This window comes from Protomyctophum bolini, assembly GCF_963924005.1.
Source record: "Protomyctophum bolini genome assembly, chromosome: 20".
Lineage (NCBI taxonomy): Eukaryota > Metazoa > Chordata > Actinopteri > Myctophiformes > Myctophidae > Protomyctophum > Protomyctophum bolini.
In genome coordinates this window covers 19749478-19776251 of record NC_137881.1, presented here as the reverse complement: position 1 = coordinate 19776251, position 26774 = coordinate 19749478, and the positions used below count along the sequence as shown (strand labels likewise).

Genomic DNA, 26774 nt, shown 5'->3' with positions numbered 1-26774 from the left:
CTGTATGTTTGGAAATACACATATTCAGTAATACACATATAGAAGGCCTTTTCGCTTCTACACGAGACTTGTTCGCCATAAATACAGACGAGTGCGGCTACTCTCGGACAGTGAGTTTACAATGTACACACATCTAGCTCTGTTAAGTGGAAACCACAGGACATGTAGTCACTTAAACCCTATATACTTAGTTGACCAGGGTCCCCCAGCGGTCTGTACTTGGACACCCTCCTTTTTCTCTCTACACCAAACCTTTTCACCAAAAATAGCCAATCTACAGCTTGTGGATCGGCTCTATTTGCTGAAAGTCCGCCTATTATGGCATGCCCAGAATAGGTACACTAGGGTTCATGTGGTTATAAAGGCTAAGAGGCTGAGAACACTTTACAGCGCTCACAAGACAATGTACCACGCACCGCAAGGTACACTGAAAAACAAACCAAAGACATGTTATCGTAATTGTACACCAAAATGAAGGCCAATATATCCTTCGGAAGGCTCTTTTGTTTCACAATGTGGTTTTGGTAACAAGTGGTACGTGGATGGACATTACAACGGGTGTACAAGTTCAATTAGACATCAGCACCTGCAACGAGAAGCAAGGCAACAGTTTTTTTTATATGTGCCAAACACAGGTGTTCTTCCAAGGTGAGTAAACATGGTATTTTGCAAAAGCAAAAAAAAGGTGAAATACTTGATGTCAAGTTATCAGTAAGGCCACATCAAATCGGAAGTGTTTGTCTTGCTTTTAGGAAAACCAATGGAAGTAAAATGCCACCAAAAATCAGAGTAGTACACACTGGAAGACACCTAGTTAGGCGTAGTTTCAAGAACACAACGGCAGAGTTCACAAGGTCATTTGATACTTTAGACCAATGTTACTTTAGTATCTGAAAGTCCAGATATGTGACATTGGATATGTCATTCTTTTGACTGTGTGCACAGGAATAATATACAGTACTAAGGCTATCCTCAATTCAATGACTACGCATATTAAATCGGTGTGAAAAATGATAAATTGACTTAGTTTTGTAGCTGCAGGAAGTCTGGTTTCTGAAGTATTCTGCAAATATCGCTATGGCTCTTACGTGAGATGTACAGACATGTATAATTTTTTTCCAAAGGAAACATAGCGCACATAAGAGTATTGCAGGCAAGGCAGAGGCATTGCTTAAAGCTTTTCCTTTTAAAGACTTCATAAAAACCAATGATATAAAATAGGCCCTCTGAGGTTATTCCCTAAAAACAAAACAAAACAAAATGTTCGGTTATGTAAATTTAAAAATAAAAAAAATATCCGTAGACTTCAGACCCCAACCCCCCCCCCCTCCCCTAACAGAAAAAGCTAAAATATTCAAAAATGGAAGTGTTCCATCCAAAAACACTGGCGCTTCTTTATTTTCAGGGAGAAAAAGCTCGCCATGAGTATGTATTTTGGACCTCAAAAAAAGGAAACAAAACAAAATTAAAAAATTAAAAAAGGGCCAAGCTCAGAGGAAGAATAGAAACTATTTGGTAACAAAAGTGTACTATATGTTTAATACAAAAAAAGGTATGGAGAAAATGTACCTTTACTAAAGCTTATACAAGATCCTTGGTCCATAAAAACTATGTTATCATCACGTCGTTATGCGTGTCCCTGGTGTTATCGTCACATCGTTATGCGTGTCCCCGTGTCCTCGCTCCGTCCCACAACAATACATCCAGACCCCTTTTCAGATACATACTACACAGATAGATCAACAGATTAAAATAAAAACACTCAAGGAAAAAATAAACTGACAGAGGAGCGGGGGAGGGGGAGGAAAGCGCCAAAAATAGACTATTTTTTCTTTTAAACACAATTTTGTACACGGTGGATGTATCGTTGTTGTGGTTTCCTTTCTCACAGCCAGGAAAAGGTGCTGGTGAATCAGTGGAACTCCTCATTCCACATCTCCTTTCTTTTTTTAAACACCAGAACCGAACAGGCATGTCCCTTTGGAAACCACAGGCGGGCGACGAGGAGCACATTTCTCTTATTTCCGTTTGGCTGACAACGTGTTCATCCTTCAGACGACGACGACGACGGGCCCCCACCCCTCCCTTCCCCCCCCACTTTCCCAAATCCCCAATCCCGTCCGTCTGAAAGATTTCGCTTCAGCTTCTTTGAGTTCCAAAATGAATATGCAGCACTTTAGAGAGAGAGAGAGTGTGGGTTATTTCTTTTCCCCCCCCAAAAGTTTTTATTTTTTCCTTTCTTTTCTTTTTTTTTTAACCACATGGTACTGTTTCACTCTCAAGGCATATTTGTCACATGTTTTGCTTTTGCATCCTTTCTATGCGTTAGGACACCACAGCGGACACAGCGGTGGAGGACGATGACGTGACTCCGGCGTTGGAGGAGGTGCTGTTGGGGCCGTAGCCGCCGCCGCCCTCCTGGCTGTTGGCGCCGCCGAGCAGGCTGCTGTTCCCGGCGCGCAGGATGGCTCCGGCCGCGTTGCAGTGCGGCCGGGGGCCTGGCTCCGGCGTGTAGGTGAACGTCAGCGTGGTGGAGTAGATGATGCCGTCGTTGCGCACCAGCGTGACCGGCACCTGGACCGGCTGCCGCACCCAGCGCCAGCCCTCGCGGAACGCCGAGATGTCGGGCACCACGCACAGCATGCTCTCCGCACACCTGGAGGGATGTGCGGCAGAACGAGGCCATGTGAGAACCGTTTATTTATTGGGACCGAGACCAGATTCTACAAAATGTTTTAAAAACCCTATGTTTCTATGTCTTCTTTACTATTACATGTAAAGGAACCGCCAGAAGTATGTGGCCCAGCGACCCCATCTGAAAATATGTTGTTCCAGGGACACCCCCCAGAAGCAAAGAATTTAGTTAAAAACGTGAAACGCGAAAGAATACATATTCAAAGATTTGCACACATTTTCACGATTAAAAAATGTGATGCATTGTAAACTTGAAGACATTTGTGGTCATGTTTTGCTAAATGTCTGCCTTTTTTGCAGAATGCACCGTTTAGCTTTAGTTCAAGACAGACAGAGACGGAAGGCAGACATACATATGTACAGAATGACTTTATATAGACTGATTAATAGATCTATGCTGATTGCACTGGACTGAGGTTAACACTGACAATTCTGGTAAAACTCGTTCAGTCAGTGTGGGCACAGGCACAGCACATGCACGTTATGTAGACAAAGCTACAGGTGACATCTATATCAAAACATTTCAGTGACAGCTTTTCTTATGTGGTTTTTGAAAACCTCGCAGCCTTCCACTAGAGTGACTAGACATACTAGTATTCTCCACATGTTTAGCAAACAGTGGCCCTGAGCAGCTTTCATCTCTTTGACCACCTCTCAGACTTAATCCTGCTCAGGCTGAATTGATAAACACTGAACAACTCACCCATTTATACAGTATATAAAAAAAGAAGACCTCAATACAGGCTCACTACTATAGCCATCAGTGTTTTACAAGGAAGGACATCTGTAGATGAGCACTTAACCCTGTAAGCCCTGTATTATTAGTTGACTGGGGTCCCCCCAGGAGTCTACTTGGTCCACTTGGTTTTCTCCCCTCTATAGTAAATCTCTTTGTTGATCCACAAGCTCACAACACATTGCCCCAGAATAGCGACGCTAGGGTTCATGTGGTTAACTCAGCTCAATGGCAAGACTTGGTCTTCTTGTTAGACATGTAGCCTCAATCCAGTTACCATGAGTCATACCATGACACATAGCAATGCTCTGGGCAGAAAACAGTTATTTTGGGAGATGAGCGCTGTTTACCGATGAACATGGTTGGAGAGACGTGAGGCGACAGTGCATGTGTAGATCATGCATCATTTCAGATTTTAGCTATACAGTATAGCAGCATAAGAGTGGTCATACAAGCTCACAGTGCGTCACTTAGTGCCGTGCTGTACATTTAGGCCTGGGCAACACGTCTCTGGATCTTTTGCAAAATGCACATTTCTTTGTGCGTTTGGGCCTTTCAGCCACACGCAAACGGCGTTTTCGGCCACTCAAACGGAGGTTTTTGGAAACGGATAAATAAGTGGAGAATTTCGAAAATATCCGTTTCAGTGGAGCTGTGTAGTCATGCGATACGGAGCTTAGCGCATATGATTTTTACTATAATTAGGTGAGAAATGCAGCTTGTGCCTGCATGGAAACTACACATATCTATCCATCATTGTTCATGTTTATATATCACTGTTAACAACTTTAAAACGTATCATATGTTGCATCAACTGCAGCGAGCAAAGGCTCTGCTCTGCTGCATCCAATAATAAATATATCAGCCTATATCACCCAGTGCGGACTGGTGATTTAATTTGTATTGGTATATATTCCGTGAAGTTTATATTTTCATTGGGTGTACAAGTCATGTTTATAATATGCCTTTATCAAATGATATAGAGATATAAGCCATGCAGCCCATTGACTGCATGACACTGTGCCTACATGCTGACAATGTGTGCGAGTGAACTTGTATTAGCCTACATTATAACGTGACATTTATTATACAGCTCGAAAATATAGCCACTCTACAAGCTCACAACTGGTTGTGGACACTTCTATAGGTCTGACTCTGCTATTCATTTCTGTGCCAAGTCGCCAGAGCAATGGTAAAGTGTTTATCATTTTTAAATTATATGGAGAGAAAAGTCGAGAGTCGGGATCTGGAGATTTGCACATAGTGTGACATGCTGACAGACAATGAAAGAAAAGGCTTTTAAAATGCGGTACTTATTCCTTCATTAAAAAATATGATTGCACCTCACCTCAAGTGTAAATATAAAATCAAATATAATATAGCCTACAATTGAAACCTGCTACTGCAGTGATTTTATCCTGTGTTCAATGTGTTTCTGCGTTTGTGTGTGGACATAGATATCTCTGTCGTATGGCCAGGGATTTTTTCTAAAACGGAGGACGAAAATATCCGTTTTGCAAAAGATCCATGTACGTATAGCCTGGGCCTTAGAGACCAGGATTACGGCATGCTTTTGTGAGGGTACCTACCCTAGGGGACACGGGGAGAACATGCAAACTCCACACAGTAGATCTGCTATTTTTGAAAAATCGTGAAAATATGGCGCAAATCTTTGAATATATATTCTTTCAGAGAGAACGTTTTTTTTTAGCTCAAATCTTTGCTTCTGGGTGTGTCCCTGGAACAACATATTTTCAGATGGGAGTCGGCAGCCAATTACATATATTTTTGTTAATTGGTTAAGAAAAAAACTAAAAGGAGTCCTCACCTGTACATGGTCTCAGCCTCGACGTCACCGAACCATTATTATTATTATTATTATTATTATTTACCTGTACATGGTCTCAGCCTCGACGTCACCGAACCAGACCCGCAGGTTTGGCGTGAAGTTCTGCCCCGTCAGCTCCAGCATGGCCACGTCGCCGCCACCGTTAAGCTGCGCACGCACACACACACACACACACACACACACACACACACACACACACACACACAATGAGAGAGAAGGAGAGGGAGCGAGAGAGAGACCTCCATTACAGAACAGTAGTGGGCTCGGCTGAACTTAAAGGACCACTTCACCACTTTTCAACCTATCTTCATATAATAGGTCCTCTCTAATGATCATGATGAAATTTAAAAACAAATCTGCCTAACGATGATGTCACTGGTGGACGGGTTTCTTAACTGCCCACAGCCCTCCTATGAGACACGGACTGAGTAAAAAAGAATCATGCCATTTTATCATGATTATTAGTGAGGTCCTATTATATGAAGATAGGTTGAAAAGTGGTCCTTTAATGCTTGACAGTGGATTGTTAAATAGATGCATTGTGCACAACTGCACGTCTGTTGAGAACGTTTCACAAGTATGTTCAAGTATATTTAGCCATAAGATAAATGTGTTCATATCAAGCTCAAGCAAAGCACGGTGGACCACACATACTGTAACAAGAAGACATAACTGTACCTGTAAGCTCTCGACCACAGGCACGGGGGTGACAGGTGCGTGGACGGGACCCATGCCCTCGTAGAATGTGTACTCAGCCTTGTCCGTGCTGATGATTGTCCAGGAGGCGCCGTCGTTGATCATCTCCTTGTTCGGTTCCTTTGGGCATGGAGTGGCCTGGCCATCGGGAAGGGGAACGACAGACAACAACGTTACACACTGAGGGCAGAGCTAATCCAATCAGTACGGTCATTTTGCTAAGTCAGAAAGATATTTACCCATTTTAGACGAGAACCCCTTTTGGTGTTTTAAGCATTCTGTTATACAGCCTTTTCAAACTCATGTTGACCGCCTTACACTGGTGCCCCCGATTGAACCTGAATAGCCGTCGCCTGACTAGCCAACCTGTCTTGTCTGGATGATGTTTGTGACCATGAACTGCTTTGTATATTGACTATATTGGAGTAGTTTTATATATATTTGTTTGAGTGGTGCAACGAGAATGAGTACCAGTAGGGGCGCTGTTGTGTCAGAAACAGAGAGAGAGTACTGCTAATGGGGGGAGTTGCACCACTCAGTTAACACGGGTGTGATTTTTTTGTGTTTTGTTGTGTGTTTTAGTTTTTTGTATTTGTTACTGTTTGTATTTCTCAATTTACTTCTATATTTGTAAAATTATATTGAAAAATAGCAGATCTACAAGCTCAGAAAACTGTCAGGATTTAGAAGAAATTTGTAGAATCGTTCCCAGGTCTAAATGGGGGACATTTCCAGCTCTGTGTTTTTGTCCCGATTTATACTTTCAATTGTTTTCAAAGTGCAGCATACAGTATTTATTCTATTCGACATTAATGTAACAACTAACAAGATGCTCAGTGTTTACTCTATGCTGCCTGTTCACGTCTGGCATTTTTATCTAGTCGCCTAGAGCTTAAATATTGAAATAAATGTAACACTGGGCGTTGAGACAAAAACGAAAAATGCTTTGGTGGATAATGCATATTGCTATGTTTTGTGCGAATGTGAAGCAGAGTTACAGTCATCTTACTTTCACTCTCAATCACTGCACTATGGCCCATTCATTTGTAAACTGTGATAAATCTTTAATAAAATTTAGGTCATAAAAAAGTTGAAAAATATCAGATCAAAAATAAAATAGCAGTACTTTTTTGGTAATTTCCAATTGTTTTTTAAAATAGGGATCTAGTTCGATAAAACAAAATCACAGCTTAAGTGAAAATGATGGTGCACTGACTGATGTAAATTTCTCTCTGCCTAACAACTGAATGTAAAGTAAGTTGACCCTGCAACCCATGTGTGCGTGCAGCCTTTTTATTGTTTGTGTGGAGTAAAGGAGAAGCACTCACTTGAAACTGGATGATCCTTTCTTGGGAAAGGCACAGGTACATGCGCTCTGTGTCTTTCAGGTAGAAGGCACACTTGTGGAGCTGGGACACGGGGTCGTCAGCGTCCAGCAGCGCCGTCTGCTTGTCAACCTTACGGATGATCTGACGGGGAGAGGAACACGTCTATCATCGGCGGATGTGAGGAGGCGGAGCGCAATGCGTTGTATAAATACGCACAACCACATATATCCCCCCACCCAGATACTCTCCCATGCTCACACTCATTCATTCACTCACTCATAAACACATTTATTTATTTTTAATAATGGCATTTGTACATACTGTATGACTGTATTGATTGTATTCATTGTCAATAAATATGTCAGTAAAAAAAAAAAAAGCAAAGGAGGTTTATTTTATTCTTTTAACAGTTTGACTGCAATTGACTTTTGCAATTGATCCCAGCAAGCCAAATGACGTCATGATGACGTCCTCCGGTGACGTTCAGGGTTTTCAGGACTAGGCCAGATCACAGCCCATATGGGGATGATCTTTACGTCATCGCCAGTTGAAATAATGATGCTTATTCTGGGCCAGATCTGACTAATTATGATATGCCTTAAGTTGATTTGGCCCCAATAGAGACGTCACTAATTTGTCCAGGTCCTGACCGTGCTTGCTGGGATGTGAATGAACGTGTGTCTGAGAAAACAAAAACCTTGTGGATGATTGACAAGACCACAGACAGACTAAATGACATATGACTAAGAGTGTGTGTGCTTACCAGTCTAGGCAGGGCCATGCCAGTGACGGAGCAGACCAGTTTGACTGTCTGGCCGTAGTGGATGTAGCCGTCTCTCACAGTGAACTCTTCTCCTTCTGACTCCTCGTCATCCACTGAACGAACACACACACACACACACACACACACACATACACACACACACACACACACACACACACACACACACACACACACACAAGCTGTTAGTGCTTCAAACTGAAACACTTTGGACTGAAATATAACACCAGTCCTACTAATTAAATCAATATAAAATGAAAGAGATCGCTCGTCTCTGAGATTACCCGTCTGTGTGACCTGATCGTCTGCAAACTATCGCTTCAGTGCGTCGATCTTTTATAATTATTAGCATATTAAGGCCTGATAATAAATAAATAAAAATTCAGGATCTGTTGGCAACTCACACTTAATGTAACCCACAAACGCTCTGTTATTCTAACATACAGTACAATAAAACATATCAGTTAATTGAGACTGCGTTAATAAATGCAACAGCTTTATTATTAATTGAATAAGCCGTGTCAAAAGCATGCAGGTGTTTGCATGCATGCTGTTCATCTCACATGTTTGTGCATTCTTTTCTGCAATATAAGTCTCTCTCTGCATCCTTACCAGACTAAACCTCTATTATTTAATTTCCTAAATTAATTGAGCAAATGAACAACAAAGCATGTATAACGTGTACACACAGAGCTAGTAGCTACACAGAGATGCTGTTGTTTCAAGGGGTTTCCATGGCTCGAGACTTACACAGGTGGATGTAGAAGGCCCCCCATTGCTGGGAGCTGGCGTGAAAGTTGCCTCCTTCCACATGGAGGTAGCGCGTGCTGACCGTTTGGGAACGCAACCGGTTGAAGAGCGCCACTTTTGTTCCGGACGCGATACACACTGTGGAAGCACATGCGCGCACACACACGCGTACACACACACACACACACACACACACACACACACACACACACACACACACACACACACACGCGCAAGTTATGCAACAACCCAACAATGACCTGCAATCCAGAGGTACTGTAGTGTGTTGACAATGTGATAAGTGATGTGAAAACAGCCTGGAAGCAAATATTACCACATTGATCACCATGTACTCTGCATGTGCTGTGTACACAATCATACCAGCGTGTACGGCTGCAGTGTATACCACAGTGCCCTCTGGAGGCAGAATTTATCATAAAATGTTTCTAAAACTACAGTTAGGGGTGAAATCCTCAGTTAAAGGTGGTGTGATATATATATACTAAATGTTTTTGATTAAAAAGCACTGTTTCCCAAACCGTGGGTCGGGACCCGGGCAAACGTCTAATCTCTCTTTTGGGTCTCGACCTGAAATGCTTGGGAACAGCTGCTATAGCCCCACCAGCGCTTTAGTAAACACAAATGGATTTTTCAAGCGCGTTGCCAAATTCATCCAATCAGGGGCTTCACTTTGATAGTGTCCCAACCTCGTTTGATCCTCTTCCACCAATGTAAAATGTATATTCTGTTTGTGCTGGAGAGACTCAACTCAACTGTATTTATACAGCTAGCATATTTAAAAATGACCAAGGTCGACCAAAGTGCTTAAAAAAAGCATAAAAACAGAAAAAGAAGACAAAAGCTGTAAAAGACAAAAGACAGCTGCGGCAAATGTTTGGTGACCTCTGGATGTTTGGCTGGTTTTTGGTCAGAAGATGGAGCTGATAAGCTGAATTCAGGTTTCTGTACAAATTCCAAAATGGAATGTGAATCAACCAGGTTGTTGAGGTCACTATAAAAGCGGGGCGAGGCCAAGTGATGTGATCAGGTGTTTTTTAAACGTAAGTGATGTTTGGTCGATTCCAGCATGATAATTACAGTAATCAAGCCTTGAAGAAATGTGTGAATTACGGGGGTCAGTTACTACAAGAGGGCCATCAAATCTTTGAATAATAGATTTTTATATATACTATTTTTATATTAATCACTTGAACACTAGCATCCCTATTCTGAGGGGACCATTTTCCCCTTTTAAAAAATAACTAACCGAATACAGAGCTAAAGATCAAATTGACCAGAGTTGAGTTTATAAATGGTTAAATGTCTGAAGATACACATCAACATGAATCCAACAAATTAATATGAAACAGAATATGTAACTAAACAAAAAACATTAATATATTGAAGGCCCCTGCTCTATAGCACTGACTATATAGATCTACAAAAATAAAGAAATCAATTACAGGCTAGCACCTTATGGGTCCGATATGCCGACACAATACTGTTCAACTGCTGGCTTAGTTTACATAGCGAGTACTTTGTAGCAGACTGCGGTCAGGTTGCCCAAGTAAGGTCAAAGTAAACTTTATTATCGCAGAGAGAGGGGCAATTTGTTGCACAGTCAGCAGTAATTACAAACACACACACACACACACACACACACACACACACACACACACACACACCTTTTGTTCCCCAATTTAGTCATTATGCCAATTATTCCTCCCCACACACACATTTGTGTGTCGTCACTGCTGTTGCATCCTACTGACTCACCTGCCAGTGAGGAGCCCCCACCGGGAGGATGTAGAGCCTTCGTCCTACTCCTCCCGCCCAACGCTCCCTGCTGGCAGGTGCCTCCCCAGCCTGTAGGAATACGTGCAGTGACAAGTATCACCTTCCCGCACGGCTTCCCTCCCCCAAAACACGGGCCAATTGTATATTCGTGTAGACGCTCCAGATAGCCGGGATGCACCATTGGCGGCTTCGAACCCACAACCCCCGTGGTGGAGGGCAGGTACTTTTACCACTACACCAACCGGGCGCTATAGTGTCATTTAAAGCAGTGGTTCCCAAACCTTTTTCATGTCAAGGACCCCCAAATTGACACTAATTAGCCCACAGACCCTCCATCTGAAGAGATATGCCAGGGACCCCCATAAGAGAAGATTTTTACGGCTCTAGTAGTGATTCTCATCCGTTTAATTAGCCCTTCACTAAGTCCCTCCACAACCCATCCTTGTCCAATAGGCACGTTAGCAGCGAAGAAAGCTTGACCTGCATAGCAACCGTTGCTAAACTATTTGGATTGGCATTGGACAATGGCTTTTTGGGGTGAGGTTTAGTGAAGGGCTAATTTCAAGGACGCCCAGTTTGACATGCATTAGGCTACGGAGTCGGACCACCCATTGAATGGCATTTCTATCTCTGGGACCCCCAATTTATATTGTAAAATCAGTGGCGTGCAGATAGACACTAGACGGTGCTAGCGCACCTGCCCTTTGCACTGTGGACAGCAATGTGCCCTTTGAAAAAAAGAAAAGAAATACAGTGTATATACTGTACAGTACAGTATGTCGACCATGGTGACATTCTTGATAAAAAGCTTCTAATATTTATGCCCCAAAATCTATAAATCTTTTTCACTTGAGCACCTGCCCCTCTAAATGTCTGTGCACGCCACTGTGTAAAATCGATGTTAATTAAACTCTGAGTGTACAAATGGTTCCATTTTACAGAACCATAAAGGTCCATTTGGTTCCAAACTATCATTTAGCTGGGGACCCCCTGGAACTCCCACTACCTCTGGGGTCTCCGGACCCCACTTTGGGAAACACTGGTTTAAAGGGCCCAAAACAGCAGGGACAAATTACTTCTTAATTTATTAATTAATAATAAGTGAAAATTCACTTCAGCTTTAACCAGCTGAGTGCTTTTCAGGTGAGCACTCAATGGTAAAGATTTTATTTTTATTTTTACAAAAACTCTTGAGATGCCTCTGAAAACGGTGCTTTCTTGAGGATGCTGTTGGTGTCGGTGACTAGAGAACATGTGGGCCTGACATGTGTATACCAAGAAATATTAAACTATCAACTATTTCAATAGATGACAGACCCATTGACAGAAATAGTGATTTCATCAAATGCTTCTGAAGTAAACAATTAATTATTTGTGTCTTATCGACATTTACAAGAGCACCATACAGTATATGCATTTCATGTGAATTTTGATGCTGTGAATGATTAACATCAGCAGCTCCCAACCATGTTTTGGATCAGGTCCCACTTGAAAATCTGACCAGTCCACCAGGTATGATGAGGTGTGCATTTTCAGAGCACGGTATTTTAATGATCAGTCAATTGTGTTCCGGCTTGGATCGATGGACTGTACAGTAGTTTACTTTTAAGTTCCTATTGATCAATATAACAAGGATTTTTTTATATTTATTTTAATTACATAATTCTTTACAAATTCTTTAACATCTTATCATAGTGTTTTTCCAATTTCTTTGAAGGCCCACTTGCAATATTGGCACAGCCCACCAGTGTGCCACAGCCCACAGGTTGAGAACCACTGATTTACATACATGCACAAGTGTGTGTGTGTGTGTGTGTGTGTGTGTGTGTGTGTGTGTGTGTGTGTGTGTGTGTGTGTGTGTGTGTGTGTGTGTGTGTGTGCGTGTGCGTGCATGCATGCATGCATGTTCAGGCATTAACATCGTTCAACATGCTCCGTGTTCGACTCACAGTCTGCGTTCTTGAGGGACTGCTTCTTTTTGGAGGGCTTGGAGATGACTTTGATCCTCTTACTGAGGAAGACGCCAATCTCTGCGCTGTTGCCGTAGAACATCTTGACGGACAGCATGAAGTGCTTTCGCTTGTCGGAGTCGGATATGTACAAGGTCTTGGCTGTGCAATAGTTCTGGCAGGGCCACGGAAAGAGGAGGAGGGGGGAACGGGAGAGAGGTGGGTAGAGGAAGAGATGTGGAAAAGGGAAGAGAGGGAAGTTCGTTAAGGCAGTGGTTCTCAAACGTTTTCCTGTCAAGGACTCCTAAATAAATATGTATTTGGCCATCATTTGAAAAACAATTGAGCCAGGAAACCCCATACAAGATTTGTGTTGTTAAAAATTGCTTCAAACATATTCCAACTTTTGGATTTTTTTAAATAGATAGAGCCCCTAACATCGATGGTCTGTTCAATCACCTCAATTCTGATAAAAACGTGGCCAAAGATCGCACTTATAAAGGAAGTGGACAGAGGGGAAACATTTCATTGACGGACCACAGCAGAAGAGAGCGTCCGGGAAGCTACTATACGGTAGATATATAAGAGACGCTATTCTGAATTTAAAAAAAAAAGACATCCAAGGCATTCAGCAGGGGGCGCCATTGGAAAATAGGACGTCAAAGATCATTTCGGCAGGGAATGAGTCAATATAGATGAGCAATTCTTAAATAGCCCATGTATAAGGTTGACATGATTACAGAGATTTTTATGCTAGAATATAAACTAATTTAGCTGGAGACCCCCTGGAACGCTGTCAAGGACCATTAGGGGGTCCCCAGACCCCACTTTGAAAACCGCTGGCATTAAGGAGCCTTAGGGGATCTGTCAGGCAGCTGTTGGGAGATTTAAGGTCTAAAATCAGGGGCTATGAGAGTACGGCAGATTAAGCTACAGTCCATGGATGTATATATGCAAATGAAAGGGAAAGTGGAGACAAAAAATGTCAGTGTGAGAGAGTGTGTGTGTGCGTGCGTGTGCTGTACCTTTCCCTCCAGGTTCAGCTGTTGCATCTCCTGGTCACTGTTGCCGATGCCGATGAAGGCGCAGGGCTGCGACTCCTGCTCCGAGCAGCCGTCTCGCTCCATCTGCTCCTTCTTTTTCTTCCAACCGCTGCCCATCAGGTACACACATGGAGGGGGGCAGAAGAACCTGCGCAATGGACACACACACACAAACGTTTGTATTACAATGCTTGTGAGGACATCAACCTTTTAGGTTGTCAAAGTCAATGGATTTGTTTGGGGGGGGGGGGGGGGGGGGTCACAGTCAAAGTGATGACAGTCATAAACATAAGCATTCATATTCAATATGGGCTTTTATCACCCTATTTAACGAGGTACACGGAGATCCATTATCCTCCTCACTCTCGAAGAACTCTGTCGAATCGATTTCACCGTGTGTGTATATGCATATACACAGTATATCATGGTGACACATTGCCCAGCCCCTCACTTGCTTGATAAATAATCTACAGACCGGGAAAGACAATCTGGGCTAGGGAAAAGAAGAGTCTCTCCTTCCTTAACAGCATTAACCCTGGTGTCACTCTTGGGGCACATCATTGTAGGTGAAGAGACACTCTCACTCACTCACTCACGCACTATCTGCAAGGTCACAACACGTTGCATTGAGACATTGAGCTTGTGGCTTGTCATTATTTTTATGGTTATATTTCCTATTATCCCTTGCTTTTGAAGTATATTAAAACATTGACACATTATGCATTTCATTCCATACTTTTTCATACCACACCATTATATTTTATAGGGCTGGGTGATAAACAGATTTTTTAAACAGATCTCGGAAATGGCTTCTGCAGAGCAATGATTTATTCAGAATCATAATTTACACTAAAAGCATGGTGAACATTGTTCTAAACTGCACATTGCTGTGAATAAGAACAAATTCCAAGTCACCTTGCAGGAATGAAACCATTTTTAAGAAAACGTATGACTGAAATATTAATGAATGCATGAGAAGGACCTGGGCTCTAACCAACATCATGTCCCCGAGCCCTGACACAATGTCAAGCGGGTCTCATATCCTTGCGGTCCAATTATCACATTCCCCCACAGTCACCATGTAGAATGTCATGATCACTTTGTCCTTCAAGGACAACGAGGACTTTCAGGAGACCCCTAGTTTTCCAGGCAGTGATGTCTGTATTGCATAATAATGTAATATATCAGCCCTTGGCTGATATAATAGTTGTACATAATGTGCATGGTCTGGGTTGTATAGTATTTATTGGATTGTTTTGTAGTTATTTTATTAAGCATAAGTGTGTGTATGTGTGTGTGTTTGCCGTTTTGTCTCATACTTGTAAAACACAGTCTCAATGAATTTCATATTATCGCATTTACTATGAAAACCTGCATTTCTGTGTGTCACGTTACGCCTACATAATGGTCACGCCTCGTGACATCACACCTACATCTCCATATAAGGACATTATGGATTGGAGTGGACCTGTTCTGACATTCCATATGTTGATCCGCACCCACCCGTCCTTCCTCTTCGATGTCTCCATTTTGACCGATACCTGTCCATTTAAACTCTAGACGGGTCTCAACAGACCCGAAACTTAACCAATACAACATTATCTTTGCTATGATTCCATGCTTTCTGACTCACACCTTCAGATTGATGTATAGCTGATGCATGAGACATATTTACTGATGCAAGCTCGCAATGCATTTCCAATGGGTGTCACATGGTTTGACACAACATTTGTGTTGTATGAGGGGGAGGGGGGCAGTCACCTACATGACACAAACCATGTAACTTTGGAAATGTATTGGGGCGGCCATGATACTTACCCTTTGTTTACATCTAGCATGCATCAATGTTGTATGCTAGATAGAAAGGTGTGATTGAAGCCATAGAAAGAAAGAAAACCACAATGACATTCTGATAAAAGTATACAGTAGTCACCATTTTGCCTTTCAATAATTGAAAGGCAACACAACATACTACACTAGAGTGACATACATTAGGATATTTGCTATTGTGATATGGCAAGTATTATATAAAAATATAAAGATTGGAAACGGTATGTCTCAAAATCAAATGATCGGAATTGGATCGGGAGCCAAAAAAACATGATCGGAACCGCACGCACGCATGCACGCACGATAAAAGACAGTGTACTGTAATATACTATAATTATGCCGATATACAGAAGCTGCTAGACACTCTACTACTAGTCTAAAGTCTAGTATTACCAGGGTGTACTGTACACTATAGTTTTCACCACCAGAGGGAGGGCAAGTACCAAACCAAACTACAGACAAGGGAGAGGAAGAGGGGGGACATATTTAGTCTGGGGCTTATTGGGTTATTATAATAACCAACAAAAACACAACACAGAATCTCCCACTTTCTACCAGGCTTCATTCACGAGAGGCCAACACATTGCAATGCATGTCAACGTGAATGAGTCCCATTTGGGAAACCGGGATAGAACAAAAATAAATAAATAATAAAACAAAATTACACAAATAAAACCACATCCATATGCTTGGCATGTCGTACGGTTGGTTATTCCATGTTGTAATTAGGCAAATTGCATCTCAAGTCAGCCAACGGTACTTATCTTTTCACTGGAGCCAAAAATGTCGAGGGGGGGGGGGGGGGGGGAGTGAATAATGTTGTTCATCTCTGATAGAAATCCCCAATGCTTCATCTGAGTGAATTACAGTATACTCTGTGCGCGTGCGTGAACGTGCGTGTGTGTTGAGGGTGATGTTGCATGGAACTCTTGTGCAAGTTGCATTTAAAAGTTTGTGTGTTTTGGTAGTCCTGGATTGTGTACACCAGGAGGACAGTGCCCCTGGTCTCATGGTACTAGCGTCTCTGAGGGTGTTTGTCTACTTTCACATCCTATAAATAGATGGAAATAGACACAGACAAGAGCGATAGAGGCTAGGAACTCTGCCCACACATTCTCATCGCACTCGCTCACTTCTGTGAAACTTGCACGTAAACGAGCAAATAATTTACAAATGAGAGGCGACATTTGAGGACACACAGTCACACACAACCCAAAAGACACACACACAAGGCATTACATTATAAATGCTTTCTCCATCCAAAACACATACAGCAGCTGAGCAACAGAGGAGCGCCCACAGGGACTTCCACGGAGAGTTTGCCGCGACACTCGCCTGTCTGTTTGAAATTAATTGGGAACACTTCGCTTAAGGCCCTGTGTTCCTCTTGCGTGTACCGTGCCCTGACGGCACATAATGAAAACAGATCGTCCACAACGCGCACGCACGCACATAATGGAGTCCCGCAGTGCGCCGCTAGTCAACCGCAAAGTAAAAGAGAAGCAGGGAATAAAGTGAGCTGAAGCAGATGAACCATGGTTTAGTTGTGTGTCAAGACTCGACGCACTGCAGTCTGGATTGAACTAGTGGAACACAATCCTTTTGGCGGAAATGGGCCTGAAATGTAAAGCTCTGTTTTATTTGAATAAAACTGGCAGAAAGATGAAGGAGGGAAAAGCCTCGGGGTATGTGTGTGTTTGTGTGAGAGAGAGAGAGAGAGAGAGAGAGAGAGAGAGAGATGTCCTGTGTCGAGATACACGCCTCCCAGGGGCGTTTGACTGGCTCCTCTCACTACTCCCGGCCTTGCCTGCATGACTTTAACTGGACAAGACAGCAGACATCAGCTGAGGAATTCAGCATCATCTATCCCTCTGTCCTTCACTCTCTATCCCCTCCTTATCCTCCACCTACTCCTCCCGTGATCCAACTCTCGGAGGTGTCTCAGAGTTGGCCGGCAGCAGCAGCGCCTGATTCACCAAGAGATAGGCCTGATGAGATCCCAAGCAGCACTACGTCTCGGGCCAAGAAAGCAAGGTTGAGGACGAACGCATGGGGAAGGGAGAAGCAAGAGAGAGGGAGGGAGGGAGGGGGAGGGGGAGAGAAAGGATGAGAAGATAGTGAAGAAGATGGGCAAGTGAATCTGAAAACGAGGAACAATAAAAAGTGTGGGACAGAGAGAGAAGACAAAAACAGAGGAGAAAGAGAGGGACAATGGCAACGTTGAACTGTATATAAAGTCTGCTGCACGCTTCACCTGGGAGTCGTAACAACCACTAGAGTGTCACCAGCTATGGCAGAGCCACAAGTTTCTTCTATGGTGTGCTCCCTGTGTGTGTTTTCCTCATGCCGATACCCAACTCACCCAGGGAAGTCTCAGCAGCCCTGGCGCTGTCATGCCTGCTAGAGTTCTCAAAGGCCTAAAACTTATGCTAATCAGTAGGGCCAGGCCTCTCACACGCACGCACGCACGCACGCACGCACACACACGCACACGCACACACACACACACACACACACACACACACACACACACACACACACACACACACACACACACACACACACACACACACACACACACACACACACACACACACACACACACACACACACACACACACACACACACACACACACACACACACACACACACACACACACACACACACACACACACACACACACACACACACACACACACACACACACACACACACACACACACACACACACACACACACACACACACACACACACACACACAGAGAGAGAGAGAGGAGGGGGGGGAGAGAGAGGGGAGTTGCACCACACAGTTCACACGGGTGTGATTTCTTTTTAGAATAATGAATAATTCTGTTCTGTCTGCTTGTGTATTTATCTATTATGACGGTGGTGCTGACTGCCGTTTCACTGTTACTCTGTTCTCAAACCCGACCCTACTGTGAGGCTTTAGGGCCAGGCCGGGCCTCGGGCCGGACCACTTAGGGCCCAGTGAGGATCCTACACACTCCGGACCCGTCCCGTGCACTCTGATCCTCCACGGGGGTTCACCCGGACGAGGCCCCTAAGCCTTTCTATTTCCTGTGCTCCTAACGCGTGAACCTACCGACCCCCCTCACCCCCTTTGGTCTCTGTACCCCTTCCCCTGGGTGACCCTTCACCTGCATGTGGCCGCGCTTCATTTCCTCCTCGGACTACCATCTCCTATTGTTGACTGGAGAGCCATGTGCACGGATCTGCTTTGTCTTCACTGCTAGGTGTCTCGCTCTCGTTAGCTCCAACCCCATTTTCTTCTTGTACCGTTAAGAAAACACTGGTTTATGCCAGTCCACATAAACCCCTTTTGGTGTTAGCATTGCGTTATGCTTTAGCTATTGAAAAATAGCAGATCTACAATCTCATAGTGGCACGCTACGAGCTTGTAGGTCTGCTATTTTTGAAAGATCTAAGAACGACTGACATAGAAACATAGCTTTTTCAGAAAACTGTCAGAATGTCAGAAAGACATTTTTAGAATCTGATCTCGGGTCAAAATGGGTTAATCAACTTATCGTCTTGGTTGGTGGCCGTCGATGTCACAGAGGTGGACCTACCTTTTCTCATTGCCATAAGACTTCTGTGCAACTTTGGCATGCAGGATCAGGACAGTCTGGTCTCCCCGCTCCTTCAGGTAGTTCCTCATGGCTTCTCTGTGGATGGGGAAGAGGGAGAGAGAGAAGCAGTGTTCATCAGTGTGTCGTTACACGACGCTGTGGAGGAGAACCGGGCAAATAAAGACAGAGCAAAAGGCAACTATATTATGTTATGTTATATATGTTCTTTATGGTGCATACGGAAGTGCATAGCGGCAACATTAGCCCTAGTGAGACGTGGACGTGGTGTAATGTGAATAATGGATTAAACTTGTGTCTATGACTCATATATTCACATTCACATACTCACATATTACACAAATAAAGACCCCAGGAAGTGTTCTAAATCTTCTAAACGTCATTAACATATGTTTTTTGCAAAAAGGGTGAAGTGTCCCTTTAACTTAGCTACTGTAAGTGTTAACTCCTTTTTATTTATTTTACTTTGAACAGAGATTTTTAACATTATCAGATGAGAAAGTAGAATATGGTCCGATCTGATGTAGTATTATGGAGGATCAAGTTGTTAAAAACAGTGGGTAAAAATGAAGAAAACAGACAAATAACATTGACATTAACTGCATCCATGGATCTAATGTGCTCTTGAAATCACCACTGAAGTGAACTTTTGGAAAGAAAACGACGTCATTGAGACAACAAGTGAACTGTACTCATTAATGCCGCTCAATAACTTTGAGCTATAGTCTACATTTTGTGAAAAGGAATTAAAACTGCAGTAACTCTATCCAGGCCCCTGCAATGTGTTGTCGTTTATTTTAAAATCACCTGGTAATTATATCGACCAATCTGCAGAGCGCTACCCTGTGTGCCGCTTGACACCGTAGTTACGATTGCCGCTCGGCGGATACATACTACAGTATTTTCAGGGTACTGCTTTTTTGTAACAGCCCAACACTAATGCAAAGCGATGTGCTATTCATACAGTACATACATTGGTTAATAAATGGTAAATGGTGCATTTATATAGCGCCTTTATCCAAGGCGCTTTACATAGATGTGCATTACATTCACCCAGTCACACACACATTCATACACCGATGGCGGCAGAAACCATGCAAGGCACCAACCAGCACTTCAGGAGCAATTAGGGGTTCACAGTCTTGCTCAAGGACACTTCGACACCAACTCTAGGGGAGCCCGGGTTCGAACTGGGAACCTTGCGGTTTGCGATCCAGCACCTCTACCCCTGAGCCACCGCCGCCCCCACATTCACACCCCGAGGCCTAGACAGGCATTCAAGGCACCAACCTGCTCACTGGAGCAGTTCAGGGTTCAGCATCTTGCACATTTCGACCTGATGCCAACCGGAGCTGGTCAACAGGAAACCTTCCAGTTCCCAGCATCCCAGTTCCTTAAGCATCCTTGCAATCCAAAAACTGGGTGCAAAATGTGCACGAATATAGCAAGAAGGGGCTACAGCACGGCAGTTACATGATGAAAAGCATAAATTGGAGGGGCATGTCTCTAGTCATTAATCAGACGTGTCAAAAGCAGGTCTATGAATGGAATAGTTCTTTAGGTATCTCATGTAAGCAGCTCAATGGGAAGTTTGACTTATTCCGAAAAAATTCAATCCCTGTGTGATTATTGCGTGCATGAAAACAAAGCCAACCGGATAAGCACTTAAGCAGGCCACACAGGAGAGGAAAAAAAACATTCAGGCGTAATAGGTGTAATATGGACAGAGAGAGAGAGAGCATGTACCACGTGCATGCATTTGCAGTCACCCCTGGAACACCTCAGGATCCATGTGGTTTCAACACCCTCCTCCAATAAGACCAAGCTGTGGGGATGAACGGCTCAGAGGGACAGTACAGAGAGAGACAGAGAGAGGAGGACAGACAGCGTGTCTGTACGTGGAAATAGAAGAGAACGAGAAGGAAAGGGAAAACAGCAAGTGCTGAGCTCACCGCCCAAGAATCCGCATCTCGTGTCAAAATGTTGCAAGGTCCGTGCTCCAATTACCTCTGTCAGCCAGGCCACCCCCCCCCCCCCCCACACACACACACATACACACACTGACTCACACACAGAGAAATTAATTCAATATTTTTTTGGGACCGGTAGAGCTCATGTGGCCGAAGCAGTGGGGGTTGACGATCTACCACATGACATGCACAATAACAACGCAGTACTACACACATGGTCACAATGCACACACACACACACAAGGACCGCTTGCACAGATGTCAATGACACCTGACACGCCGTTTTTGCTCGGAGAGGTCCCGGCTCAGGAGGACTGACACACACACACACACGCGCGCGCACACAGAGCTTTTCCACTCTGCCACGCAATAGCAGGCCACACGCTCGGGTTAGACAGGCCTTTGTTATGGAAAGTAAGGGGCCCCCGAGACACGAGAAGGACGGATGGATGGAGCAGAAGGAGGGGTGACGGAGGAAAAGAAGGACGCATGGACGGAGGGGGGCTTGGGTTATGCTGAGCCGTCTGGCAGGAGTGTGAGGGTCATTTTATTTTTCATTATTTCAGCATTCATTCGGGAAAATTACTTTCCAACCGTACGGGATATTTTGCTTTACCAACAGTGCTGCGCTCTATATTTCATTCTCTCAATTATTAAAAAGCTCCGTGAACACTTGAGAGCCCCCGTTAGAGTCCAACTGCGTTTCATTGGCGTCACTGTCGATAACAGTATTGTGTGTCTCTAATACATTAACCGGGGCACAGAGCGGGGCCATGGTGGCACAGTCGGTAGTGCTGTCGCCTCACAGTCACAGCTAGAAGGACCTGGGTTTGATTCCCGCTGGGGACGTGTTCTCTCCTCCGCGTCATCAGTGCCCATACCGGAGGTGGAGTTTGCATGTTATCCCCGTGTCCCCTAGGGTAGGTATACCCTCACAAAACAACATGCAGTAGTCCTAGTCTCTAAACTACCTCCCCCTGGCCAGAGCCATAGAGTAAGACAGAGTTACGTCAACTCCGTTCACTTAATGGGGCCAGGCTCTTCTACATAGACTTCTATTGAAAAGGGACAACCGGAAGTTTACGGATTGCATTGGAGTCTATGGGCTCGTGAGAGTACATGAACCGCGTGACCAGGCTGTTTTCTGCCCCCTTAATGTCGTAACTCTGTCTTACTCTATGGCTCTGCCCCTGGCCAGCCGGGGCGCCTGATGGAGGGGAAAGGAAATGGTCGGAATAACGTGTTCCTTCCACGCGCTACGTCCGGTCGGGGGAACTCCCCCTGTCAGGTGAAAAGAAGCAGCTCATGCATAGAAGGAAGCGGAAGTGCTGCTGTGTGGGCGGCTGTGGCAGGTCGTCCAATGATCCCTGGGTCGGCGGTTCGAATCCCGGCTCCTCCTGTCCACATGTCGAAGTGTCCTTGGGCAAGACACTGAACCCTACATTGCCTCCAATGAGTCGGTCGGTGTAAGCTTGCCACCATTGGTGTGTGAATGTGGGAAGTGAGGACGCTGGCGTCGACTGTTCGCCGCTTCACCTCCCAATGTATGAATGAATGAACCATTGTAAAGCGCTTTGAGCACTTGGAAAAGCGCTATAAAAATGCAATTCATTATTATTATTATTATTATTATTAAGTGTAGCGCCCAGGATTACATTAGATAATTGACACTGGGTGAAAAAAGGGGTTGCAAAATATATACAAAAAGGAAAAAAAACAGGGGCACATAAATACACAGAAATAGAAGCCTCGTCTCTAGTCTAATGTGGATTTTCTCTGGGCAGATAGATTGTTTATGAACATTCAGATGAGTCATAGTCCAAAATGTAGGCTGCAGAGGCTACATTTAGGTTACACACACACACAGTAATGAAGGAACCCCTGGAGCTCCCCTAGAGATTACAGCGCTGGCTGATTGAATGTGGAACATGATGTCCGAGCAGCACGATGATGTCATGCCTACAGGTGAACCTTCAACCTATCACTGGACACCTCTGATAATGGCTGTGACCCAGGCAGCCACGCAGAAAGGATGACATCAGAGATAGGGCGCCACTGAGCCCAGTGTACACACAGACACACACACACACACAGCCTTAAGATAAAGGTCACGGTGGCTGTGAAGGGTCATTTGTGTCATAAATTGTGCTCACTTCCATGTACTGTAATGGTGCACCATGTTGCACATAATGCTGAGTAAAGGCTGGCTAATGATGCAACAGGTTCTTCAGTTGAATATTTCGAGTTACTCTCGTCAAGCAACACAATAAGCATCAAGTATCCTTGAGCTGTACGACAAAGTATAAATCAGCCATAAGCGCCATTTAAAACTCTGGAACGTCTTCTATCTCCAAGGTAGGCGGGACATGCCAAAACTGTCAGTGTCAGCCATGGCTTGTTTGCATGCTCGTCATCAAACCATTCCACTTACCGCTTTAGATGGGGGGGCATTGTCATCCAGTGAGAGACCACTCCCGTCAGGGGCAGAAATGGCTCTCTGCGGGATGTCACGCAGAATGGCCCCTTGAGTATTGTCATTTGTGCTCTGCCTGGCTACTCATTTCGCTGCTCCCGAAAATAACCACACAATAGATAACCACAATATTCAAACAGTTGGCAACAATCAGATGGAATTTTAGCGGCCCGTTTGTGTGCGCCAGGAGTCGATGCCAAGTGTTGCGACTTGGGAATACATAAATGACAGGCTTGCTCTGACTGTGCCACTTAAAATGGGTAATATTTTTTCAACTCATTTTCAACAATTTTGGCAGCAAAAGAAAGCCCACATTCTCTTATTAATCAACAGGCTGGCTAGACTCTGGATTTGTTACCAGACCCAGAGATTACAAGACCCAGAGTGCATCTCAATGAAATATTGTTAAGACCCATTCTATATGACTAAATTAATGACAAAACAAACAAACATGGATGTGCCCAATTATAATATACTGGACCGGGTATAGAAAATTAAATATGCAGCTGTTAAAGTGCTTGAGCCTTCGACTGAGGACCATGTTTTTTCACCTACAGTACTAGGCTGTGCAACTCTTCAATTGCTCTATGTCTGACGTCTTTCTGGCAGAAACTCAGAGTTAGATCCAGGACTTGTAATAAACTAAGTAGAGTATACAAAGCAAACAGGAATACCATCTGCACCCAGCAGCAAAGCATGGTTAATATAAAAAAAAATCTATTCACCTCGTTTCTTGGCTATAAGAGCTTATCCGGTGCTGATTTTTGGTGAGTTGCCCTCTCAGAGTTAAATGAATACTCCAGATTTTACTGTGTCAAAGAAATGGGTACTGTGTGGCAACAGGGGAAATCTGACCATTATTGCCGACCACACACACACACACACAATAGAGAAGTGAGAGTGACAGACACTAGACTAGACACTATGCAACTTCCTATAAGAGATCTTTACATACTAAAGGGCCCGTCTGTGTGTGTTAGTCTAACACACACAGACGGGCCCTTTAGTAGTACTGCTTTTTACACTCACACACGCATACAGTCCCTTTGGTACTACTTTTACACTCACACACACTGACAGGCCCCTTGACACTGCTTTACACACACACACACACACACACACACACACACACACTTTAGTACTGCTTTACACTCGGGCACGCAGACAAACCATGAATTTCTCTCCTGGGGTCATAAAGATTTATCCTATCCTATTACAGTGTTCCTCTACCATTGCCTTCCCTCCCAAGGCAAAAAATCTGTATAGCAGATAACAAGGGACATCCGTGCCCTGACTAATTTGATTTCAGACATTATGACCAATGTGGGGATTTCATCCCCCTTATTCAAGTGCACTGCACACATACATGTGCAAGAGAGAGAACCACATGCAATAAGACAACTGGCACGCAATACTGAGTCAGAGATTGCAAAGGACAGCAGAGCCGTGCGTGCAAAGTAAACAGGACAGGAAACTAGTTCCACGAACTGACATGTCATTTATCAGCCAAATAGGTCAGTATAACAGAAATGAAAGTCAAAACGATGGCTGGTTACTCGCTGAAACTCTGACCACATACCAACCAACCACATAGTAGCTTATGTCGTTATGGCCCATGGTAAATAACCGAGTAAATAACGGAGTGCTAATTTGTAACCAACAAACTGTCAGACATTCAACACACAAAACAGACATTTCGTTCAATAACCATTTACAAGAGAGATCCTATTAATTAAAGGGTGCTTTCTGGATTCTAAAGTGATAGAGACTATTAGACTTTGATTGGCCTATGATTTTAAGCCAACATACGACAATATAGATTAGAACATTAATCCAGAGCCTAGGATGTGTTAAATTGTGTGTGACATGAATTCATATACTAGAGGCAATGCAGCTGTGACCAAAGGTGAAAGGTACATGCACTATATAAAATCCTACACTCCTGAACTCATTTTACTGCACGTCATTTTGGCAAATTCAGCCAGTAGTGAACCATAAATAAACCATTAAATGTAGGCAGAAAATAATCAAATGATATGTTTAGGTCATGAAAATAATACAGTATCTTAAGTAAAACTTCCTTAACAAATCTTATCTCAGCAGCTTGTAATACAAATGCAAATATCAAAATATTCAACAAGTCATATTTGCTTGCCTTAGATGGTAAAATGCGTCATCAACATATGGCCACATTCTAGACCAGTATAACAAATTAACAATTCAGTTCGTTCTCATCGTCTGATGCTGTTCCATAAGAGTTTCTTCCAGTAAGGCGATGTATTCTGCAGAGCTGAACGTCACTCTTTTGGGGGAAAAGCCGCCACTTCAAGGGTTTATTCTCGCAAGCAACAGGGGAGGCGGTTTGTCACGCGTGTGTTGTAATGTGTATGTGTGTGTGTGGACGAGCGACTGTGTCTGTCTTTCTTTGTATATTATCCGCATGCGCACTCGGATAATTTTCTTTTGCATACGGTACATGTGCACTTGCGTTGTGTGTCATGAATTGTATTTCCAGTTGAGCAGCCTGCCTGACCGGGCGACCCTTCAGGACCCACAGTTTTCGCTGCCCTAAAATCCCCCAAAAAAAGGAGTCAGGACCCTGCAGATTTTTACCTTACTACACAGCTGCCGGAGCGAAAATCATGGACTGGTCGCTCGGCAGGGGAGAGAACTGGACAAGTGCGTGTGAGTGAATGTGCAGACCCATCGCAGCAATTATGGGGGGGGGGGGGGGGGACTGAACAGAGACAGAGACACACACACACACACACACGCCTTTCGGCAGGCTGGTGAAAATGAGCTGTAATTCTTCTGGCCATCGAGTCCATCAGACAAACGGAGGGGTTGGTAGAAGCCAACAGACTGGCAGCACATGAATGAGAATGGGGACACATCAAAAGGTGCTGGGGCCTTATTTTCCTCCGAAACCACGCCTGGCTGTTCCAGGCAATGAGCAACCCCTTATTTTCCCTGCTGAGAGCCACGCGCAATAACGCGCACGCACGCATGCACGTCATGACACACACACACACACACACTTTGTACTTGACACATAGGAGGGAAACGACGGAGAGAGAGCCCGAAAAAAAAAGACACACCAGAGGCAAACCACAGAGACCATGAGCTTTCTATGTTCAAAACCATGTTCCTCCAAATGACTTGGAACAACCAGGGGCAGAGGATGGAGAAATCTAAACGCTCCACTGCTGTTCAGCACCATGAAGAAAAATAATATAACATCAATGCCGTTTCTTCATAATGGTGATA

At 44.0% G+C, this 26774-nt stretch overlaps 1 protein-coding gene across 2 annotated transcripts in view; it reads right to left on the bottom strand.

The window, feature by feature from the left end:
- Positions 1–2114: 2114 nt before the first annotated feature.
- The window catches only part of rbpjb (recombination signal binding protein for immunoglobulin kappa J region b), a 57431-nt gene continuing 32771 nt past the window's right edge, over positions 2115–26774 (bottom strand). The window contains exons 3-12 of one of the 2 annotated variants that reach the window (XM_080792810.1): positions 19047–19142; positions 13606–13771; positions 12581–12755; positions 10611–10700; positions 8835–8972; positions 8067–8179; positions 7304–7444; positions 5958–6113; positions 5323–5426; positions 2115–2656 (exon numbers count right to left, since the gene is read on the bottom strand). In XM_080792810.1, the coding sequence (XP_080648936.1) occupies positions 2326–2656; positions 5323–5426; positions 5958–6113; positions 7304–7444; positions 8067–8179; positions 8835–8972; positions 10611–10700; positions 12581–12755; positions 13606–13771; positions 19047–19142 (1510 nt within the window). In that variant the 3' untranslated portion in view covers positions 2115–2325. The remainder of the gene's footprint in view (positions 2657–5322; positions 5427–5957; positions 6114–7303; positions 7445–8066; positions 8180–8834; positions 8973–10610; positions 10701–12580; positions 12756–13605; positions 13772–19046; positions 19143–26774) is intronic. The other variant, XM_080792811.1, reaches the window with a different exon arrangement.